Source organism: Tupaia chinensis, unplaced genomic scaffold (assembly GCF_000334495.1).
Source record: "Tupaia chinensis unplaced genomic scaffold, TupChi_1.0 Scaffold000116_1, whole genome shotgun sequence".
In the NCBI taxonomy this organism is placed as follows: domain Eukaryota; kingdom Metazoa; phylum Chordata; class Mammalia; order Scandentia; family Tupaiidae; genus Tupaia; species Tupaia belangeri.
In genome coordinates this window covers 1,898,449-1,907,549 of record NW_006159580.1, presented here as the reverse complement: position 1 = coordinate 1,907,549, position 9,101 = coordinate 1,898,449, and the positions used below count along the sequence as shown (strand labels likewise).

General features: G+C 46.4%; 1 protein-coding gene across 1 annotated transcript in view; it reads right to left on the bottom strand.

Annotated features, from left to right (window-relative positions):
• The window catches only part of NUDT3 (nudix hydrolase 3), a gene marked incomplete at its 5' end in the record, with an annotated part of 155,591 nt that overhangs the window by 11,257 nt on the left and 135,233 nt on the right, over positions 1-9,101 (bottom strand). Inside the window, 1 exon segment of the mRNA XM_006144199.3 lies at positions 1,933-1,977. Coding sequence (XP_006144261.2) covers positions 1,933-1,977 — 45 coding nt within the window.

Sequence of the window (9,101 nt, the reverse complement as noted above, 5' to 3'; positions counted from 1 at the left end):
CTGAACTCCCATGTAGTCGACCGTGATTCAAGTCATGGACCCGGTGGCTTAAACTCACGTGGGGGCGTGTGTGCGTGCGTGCCCAAGATCCCAAGAGGAGAATGGGAGAGAAGGGATTGTGGTGTGGCCATCCCTCCTGAGGGGGTGATTTCTCACTTTCTGTCTCTCTGTCTCCCTCTGTCTTTCTGGCAAGCACACGTGCCCTATAGCAAAAAAAAAAAAAGAGAATTATTTATTTTTATTCATTTATTTTAATTTGGCCAGAGAGGGACAGAGTGAGAGAGAGAAAGTGAGAAAACAAGCCACGAGGTCTGGGACTTGAACCACGGTCAGCCATGTGGGAGTCTAGTGTCCTTAACTACCATGCCACCTGCTGGCCCCAACACCTGGAGTGAGTTTTAAGCCACTGAGTCTAGGATTCAAACAGCCTTTGACAACGTGGGAGTCCAGCAACATAGCCATTATGCCACCTGCTGGTTCCCCAGTCTGGCTTTTAAAGTCAAGGTTTTACACTCCTTTTCCTTCCCCTAAATACCACTTCACAGGGATGCTGCAACCTCCCAGGACAAGGGCACCAGTGCAGACTGGGTGGGTGCGAGGGCACCCTAGTGGCCTCATGCTTCGGTCCTGTGGAGGCATACCAACGCCGTCTTTCACAACCTCCCCTTCTCCTACTAACCGTATCCGTCTCTCCCCCAGCTTCCTCATTTCCTTCCACCTCTCAAACCCCTAACAGCCTGTGTCCTGTCTGCCCCCTTCTGCTCCAGCCACTTATCTGCAGTTTCTTCTCTGCTTTCTCCGTACGTGTCTACTCTTCCTCCGACCTTGGGAGGAGATAAAGAAAGGCAGGAATGGGATACATAACACTCACAAATAATTCCACTTGGGAACCAGCAGTTAGCATAATGGCTATGTCGCTGGACCCCCACGTAGTCGACCGCGGTTCGTGTCCCGGACCCGGTGGCTTAAAACTCACGCCGGGTGCGTGTGCGTGCATGCCCAAGATCCCGAGAGGAGAATGGAGGAGAAGGGATTGCGGTGTGACCATCCCCCCTGGGGGGTGATTTCTCACTTTCTGTCTCTATGTCTCTCTCTGTCTGTCTGGCGAGCGCACGCGCCCTATAGTGAAAACCCCTCAAAAAAAAAAAAAAATCCACTTGTTTGGAAGAGGAGATTATGGGGTTTAAAAAGAGAAAACACACGGTTCTCCGCCGGTGCTGCCTTGTTTTGAAAACGCAGTGAAACAGCGATGGCATCTTTCCTAGACTACGACACGTGTGGTTATTAACACGACACCATTTGTGTATGTATGTATTTACTCATTCATTCATTTATTATTTTGCCAAAGGACACCAGAGAGAGACAGAGGGAAGTGGAAAATCGCCCCCGTGGGGGACGGCCACGCTGCAGTCCCTTCTGCCCCACTCTCCTCTCGGGATTTCGGGCTTGCATACATGTGCTCGTGTGCTTTCCGAGCTGCTGGGTCCAAGACTCAAACGGTGCAGCCAGCCGTGTGGGATACAGCACCTTAGCCACCACGTCACCTGCTTGCTCTATGATGCCATTTGTTTATTTATTTTAATTTTTTAAAAGAATTATTTATTTAACTTTACTCATTTTACTTATTTATTTATTTATTTTTGGAGAGGTTTTTGTTATAGGGCGCATGTGCTCGCCAGACAGACAGAGAGAGATAGAGAGACAGAAAGCGAGAAATCACCCCCGAGAGGGGTGGCCACGACGCAATCCCTTTTCCTTCATTCTCCTCTCGGGATTTTGGGCACGCACGCACACGCACCAGGCGTGAGTTAACGCTGCCAGGTCTGGGACTCAAACCGTGGCCGGCCTTGTGGGAGTCCAGCGCCCTGAACCACCACACCACCTGCCGGTCCCAATGATGCCATTTATATCAAAGATTTTTAACAGACTTACCTCAAAAATTCCAACTAATCTTCCCAATGTCCCTTTCACTCCAGCCTAAAAAAGAAAAAAGAAAAATTAGCACACTGATGTTGTACTGCTGTATCACTCTGAGTTCTTTTCAGCAGTTTGCAAATACAAATAAGAAGCAAGAGGACTCAGCTGGGTGGAGTCTGGGTGTGTGTGTTACACCAGTTTCCCCACACTGTGTGTCACCCTGCCACAGTGGATACGCGCTGGGGAGGGAGACTTCCTCTCACCTCTCCCGGTCTCTACCCCACTGTAAAGGAAGCTAAAGAGAGAGAGAGAAAATCAAGGTCGGAAGACAGGCTACAAAGATTCTGAGGCGCTGACTACTTCATTCACTCACTCACTTAATAAGTATACTCTGATTGTCTTATTTGAGCCAGAGACCAGTGTGGTGCCAGAGGAGCAGTGAAGAGTAGGCTAGCACGCAAGACCCATGTGAGGAAGACCCTGTGACTGGTCCTTGGCTGTGTGCCCACACCGTGCTGGGAGAGCGTTCCGCCCCCTGCAGGACAGGAGGAATGCAGAGTCAACAAAAGCATGAAGACGGCAATTCCGCTGGTGACGAGGCATTATGACAGAACCTACAGAGCGCTGTGATGGCAATGAGCGGCAGGCTAGGCCTTCTTAATACATACTCCCTTTCATGCTTCTTTCTTTAGATTTGCCTTTCTGATGCCTTCTGGATGATTTTTGGTCGATCTCAATTTAAAAAAAAAATATTTATCATTATTATTATTTTTGTATTTGCTATAGGGCATGTGTATTCAACAGAGAAAGAGAAAGTGAGAAAACAAGCCTCCAGGTCTAGGACTTGAACCATGGTCGGCCATGTGGGAGTTCAGCACCTTAACCACCATGCCACCTACTGGTCCTGGTCTATTCAAATTTAATAATTTTCTTTTCAAATGTACCCAGGCTGTTATTTTTCATTTCTACCTCTTCTTTTCATACTTGATTCCATTATGTATGCTTCTGTTTCTGTGATTTTTAAAATCTTTCCTTCATCTACTTTTTAAAAAATTCATTCATTTTTTTTGAATTTGACCAGAGAAAGAAACAGAGAGAGAGAAAATGAGAAAGCAAGCTGCCAGATCCGGGACTCAAACAGGAGTTTACCGTGTGGGAGTCCAGCGCCTTAGTGACCACACCAGCTGCCGGTCTCGCTTCCTTTACTTTCTGAACATCTTGAACATATCTAAGTTCCTCATCAGGGCATTTTATAAAATTCATTTCCTCGGAAGTGAATTCATGTTTCAGAGCCAGGTCCTGAAGCAATCCTTTCGGTGTTCCGAGGTGATGTGGGGGATGTGGCAAACAGCCGTGGAGTAGAGGGAGGCCCGGCTCTGCCCCTTACTGGAGGGCACTGCTTCTGTGTTCACTCCTACTTCGGTCCTGTCGTTCTTGAAGCCTCAGCTCCCCGTGCCCTTTCACTCCCCGTCCCGTCTCAGATGGGTATTTGGGCACTTCCTCCCCACTCCAAGGGTTCAACCACCAGCTGCCCGAGGCCAGATAGACCGCAGCCCTCCCAGCTCCTCCAACGCTGCCGTTTCTGACCCACGGCAGCACCTCCCTGCTTTTGGTCCAGGGTGCGTCTTTGTGGCTTTTGCTTTAAATACTTGATATGTCTTTCCAGGAGCAGAAGGGGCGAGAGGCGAGAAGAACCCCTGGAAATGCCTAGATATGCTACTGCTTGTTTTCTGGTATGACTGCTTTGATGTCTGTGTAATAAATTAAAAATCAGGGCAGAAAAGGCTGTTTGCCTCCCTTGACAATGGCCCATTCTGTCTATGGACTGTTTCTTTAGCTCAATAAACCTAGTGCTTAGCTTGTCAACAACAACAACAACAAAAAAGAGAAAGGAAAAAATACTTTCTACACAATACTCAGTAAATGTGTGTAAACAAAAATTTCAAATAACTGAAGTTCTTAAGAGATAGCTAATAACAGAATGAACATAAGCTGGTATAAAGGACTGGACTCCGGGGTGACACGTCCTGAAGTTAATTTTTGCTAACTATCTGTCAAGGAATTCTGTCCCAGTCTCCTGCCAGCAACCTGCTTCCTCCACTACTTTGCATCCATTCTTCACACCCACTGGCCCAGGTGCCTTTCTGTCTACTTGAACGGAAATGTCTACCCTTCTTAATTAAATGGCTTCTCTACGTTGTTTAGAAATACTGGCTCTCTACAGCCAGACAAAACTAGTTTGCTGTGCGTCACGAATTAACCAACGAAGCCACCTGGACCAGTGGGACAGGGCACCAGTTCTGCACTGTGACCCCGAACACCTCAGGATCACCTCCTGACACGGGACACTTGTGCTCCTGCCAAAGGTCTCCATGACAGGGCCTGGGAGCAGAACCATCAGTGTGGATGGGGGCGCTGTGGGGTGGGAGTGAAGAACAATTTATAGACGCCATCATTCACTTGTCCTATTTTTTTTTTAAGATTTATTTTATTTAACTTTATTTATTATTATTTTTATTTTCCAGTTTGATCAGAGAGAGAGAGAGAGTTAGAAAGCAGGCCTCCAGGTCCAAAACTCGAACTGTCGTCAGCCACGTGGGAGTCCAGCACCTTTAACCACCATGCCACTTGCCAGCCCCAACCCTGTCCGTTTTTTTAAAAAAAATATTTATTTAATTTTATTTGTTATTATTCTTATTAATCTTTTTATTTGATCAGAGGGGGAGAGAGGAGAGAGAGAGAATGCAAGCTGCCAGTTTTGGGACTCAAACCATGGTAGGTAATATGGGAGTCCAGCACCTTAACTACCATGCCACCTAACCACTATGCCACCTGTCGGCCCCACCTTTGTCTTTTGCAAAGTGGACAGAGCATGCTCTTTAGCAGCTACTGTCCAAAAATTTATTTATTTATTGGAGAGGTTTTTGCTATAGGGCTTGTGCGCTCGCCAGAGAGACAGAAAGTGAGAAATCACCCCCCAGGGGATATGGCCACGCCGCAATCCCTTCTCCATTCTCCTCTTGGGATCGTGGGCGTGCATGCACACGCGCCCGGTGTGAGTTTAAGCCACTGAGTCCAGGACTCGAACCGCGGTCGACTACATGGGAGTCCAGTGACACAGCCATTACGCTAACTGCTGGTCCCCATAAAACTTTTATTTATTTTAATTTGACCAGAGAGGGAGAGAGGGAGAGGGAGAGGGAGAGAGAGAAGAAAGCAACCCTGATCCTAATGCGGTGTTTAACCGCTGCACCGTGGTGCTGGCCCACTAACAGTGATTTATTTGTACATCGACACCAACATAGATATTGGTTGTTAGAAAAGTCATGGCATACTTTACTATGATTTTCTATGCAAAATTGCGTCATGACTTTTCTGACGACCCAATATATGATTCACTCCGTCAGAAGCAGTTAAGAGAAAGTATAAAAGTACCTGTTTGTATGAAATATATGTATTCTTGAAAAGTCTACCGTACGTCAAACAGTGCTGCCATCTGCACCCCAAATTTCGGTGCTATTTAGTCTTCACTTCTAATTAATCTTGACAATTTATGGAAACTAACAGTAGTGTTATGTGTTCCTTAGCTTTTCTTTCAGGTTTTACTTAATACTTAGGGGATCTAGCCGAGCAGGGAGAAGTCCACAGCGTGCTGGACTGCAGAGCTAGAGGCCACGACCGACCGTGGCGTCGGACTCCTGGGTCAGCCTGAAGGCACGCCGGGCGTGCTGTGTGCGCCCAGGACGTTGAGAACTGGAGGGCCGAGGAAAGGGAGGCACGGAGAGCGGGGCCCTGTCGAGGGTGCTTCTTTACTTCTTTCACGTGTGCAGATGTATACATTCTATCATTACACACACACACACACACACAAATGTAGGGGAAGCTACTTGAAAGAATTTTTTTTTAAGAGAGACTTTTGCTATAGGGCTCTTGTGCTTGCCAGAGACACAGAAAGCAAGAAATCACCACCCCCCCCCGGGGGGGGGGGTAGCCACACCACAATCCCTTCTCCACTTTCCTCTCGGGATTTCTGGCACACATGTACATGCATCTGACATGTTTTAAGCCACTGGACCTAGGTCTTGAACCATGGCTGACTATATGGGAGTTCACCAACATATCATTAAACCATTTGCTGGTCCCATACTTGGAAGAATTCTATCTAAAGTGATCCTACCAACAATTACACAATAATAATCATAATAATAATGATAATAAATTCTACATTTCCCAGGTTTTTATTTTATTTATTTGTTTATTTAATTTAAACAGCGGGAGGGAGGGAGGGAGGGAGAGAGAGAGAGAGAGAGAAGGTGAGAAAGCAAGCCACCAGGTCCAGGACTCAAACTATGATTGGCCATGTGGGAGTTCAGTGCCCTTAACAATCACACCACCTGTAGGTCCCCATCTCCCAGTTTTTAAATTGGAGCTTAGCGGTTTTCTTTTATTTTTTTTTAAGAATTATTTTATTTTAACTTTATTTTTTAATTTGATCAGACAGTGACAGAGTGAGAGAGTGAAAGAGAAAGCAAGCTGCCAGATCTGGGACTCGAACTATAGTCAGCCATGTGAGAGTCCAGCCCTTTTAACCACCACGCCACCTGCTGGCCCCAGCAGTTTTCTTAAGCACCAGTCCCCTTTTAGAAAGAAAGAAGATTTTGGTCTTGTAAAGTCACAGCGTTGATAAGTAGAAAGACTGCACATTAGGCAAAGGGCCAAGCTGGGGTTTACTTTAACTGTCTCCCCTTTCCCCAATTCTTCTGGATGCAGAGTCCAACTTCGTCTCCTCGCTCTCTCCAAGGCTACCACAAGCAATCTGAGAGTGGGTCACTCATCCCTCTCACGTGACTCCTGCGAGCCGCTGAGGTGGCAGACTATGCCGAGTGACAGATACTTGGCTCACGTCTGGGGGGAGACCGGACTCAGGGTATACGGAATAGGTCCAAAGCGCTGCTATGACCCTGTCTTCCTCAAAATCATATAAAGTTACAATTCCCATCTATATGTCAAATGCCCCTAATCCGGAGGAGTCTTTACGTAAAGGCCCATCTTGGGGCCAGCAGGCGGCATGGTGGTGAAGGTGCTGGACTCCCACAAGGCTGACTGCTTCGATCCCCGGACCTAACGGCTTGAAAATCATGCTGCGTGTGCCTGCGTGCCCGGACTGCGGTGGAAGAGAAAGGCCGGTGGAGTGGCCACCCTCGCCCTGGGGTGATTGAGTTCTCACCTTTCCTGTCTCTTTCCTTAGCGCAAGTGCCCTATGGCAAAAACCTTTACAAAATAGCCCATTTCAACCAGCAGTGAGAATTCTAAATAAAATATTATTGCCCTTTATTCAACCAAAATGGAGTCTGAGTACTTCCTTTAACTTCAAGGCATACTACCAATTCTAGTACAGGCTGAACATCCCTAAGCCTAAAAGCCGAAATTGAAAATGCTCCACCATCTAGGGGCCGTCAGCTGGCACGGTGGTTCAGATGCTGGACTCCTACATGGCCGACCACAGTTTAAGTCCCGGACCTGGGGGCTTGCTTTCTGACTCTTGAAATGTGTCTCTCTCTGGTGAGCACACATGCCCTATAGCAAATAAACAAATAATAATAATAAATTAAATTGAATAAATTTTTTAAATAATTATTTAATTTTATTTATTCACTCATTTATTTTAACTTGACCAGCGAGAGTAACACAGAGAAAGAGAGAGAATGTGAGAAAGCTACCAGGTCTGGGACTTGAACCCGTGGTCAGCCATGTGGGAGTGTCTAGCGCCTTACCATGCCACCTGCTGGTCCCCTAGGTTGAATAAATATTAAAAAACAAAATGCTCCAAAATCTAAAACTTTTTGAACATCAATATAATGTCACAAGTAAACAATTCTATACTTGACTTCATGTGACAAGTCACCATCAAAACATTGCAAAACAAAAATATTGCATACGATTACCTTCAGACTACGTGTATAAGGTGTATCTGAAATGTAAATGAATTTTGTGTTTAGACTTGGGTATTAATCCCAAGATACCTCATTATGTATATGCAAATATTCCAAAATTTAAAAAATCCCAAAGCTGAAACACTTCTGTTCTCAAGTATCTTAAATAAAGGAAACTCAACCTGTACTTATCTAGTTAATGAAAATAATCTGAGCAATTTCCTTTTTTTTTTTTTTTGGAGAGATTTTCGCTATAGGGCGCGTGCACTCGCCAGACAGACAGAGAGAGACAGAGAGACAGAAAGCGAGAAATCACCCCCCCAGGGGGGATGGCCATGCCGCAACCCCTTCTCCTCCATTCTCCTCTCGGGATCTTGGGCACGCACGCACACGCGCCCAGCGGGAGTTTAAGCCACCGGGTCTGGGAGGCGAACCGCAGTCAACCACGTGGGAGTCCAGCAACATAGCCATCATGCTAACTGCTGGTTCCCTGCCTTTTTTTTTTTTAAGTTTATTTTTTTAAAGAATCATTTTATTATTTATTTATTTAAATTTGAAGAGCAAGAGAGAGAGAGAGGAAGCCACTAGGTCCGGGACTTGAACCACAGTCAGCCATGTGGGAGTCCAGCACCCTTAACCACCATGCCACCTGCCAGCCTCAGCCTAATCTTTTTTTCTTAAGACAGACTTTTGCTATAGAGAGCGTGCAGTCACCGGAGAGACAGAGACAGAAAACGAGAAGTCACCCCCCAGGAGGCCATGCCGCAGTCCCGTTTCCTCTATTCTCCTCTTAGGGTTTTGGGCACACATGCACACATGCCCAAGGTAAGTTTCAAGCCACCGGGTCCAGGATGCAAACCATGGTTGGCCCTGTGGGAGTCCAGCGATATACCATTACACCATCTGTTGGTCCCACAACTGCCTACTTTTTAAATTTTATTTATATTTATTTAGGTTTTTTGCTGTAGGGCACGTGTACTTGCCAGAGAGAGAGAGAGACAGAGAGGAAAAGTGAGAAATTACCCCCGCAAGAAGGATGGCCATGCCGCAATCCCTTCTCTAGTCTCCTCCTGGGGTCCTGGGCGCGCGCGCGCACACACATGCACACACGCGTGCCTGGCGTGATTTTCAAGCCACTAGGTCTAGAATTTGAACTGCAACTGGCCATGTGGAAGCCCAGCAATGTAATCACCACGCCATTCACTGGCCCTCCAGTTGCCCACATCTTTTTTTTTTTTTTTTTTTTAAGTT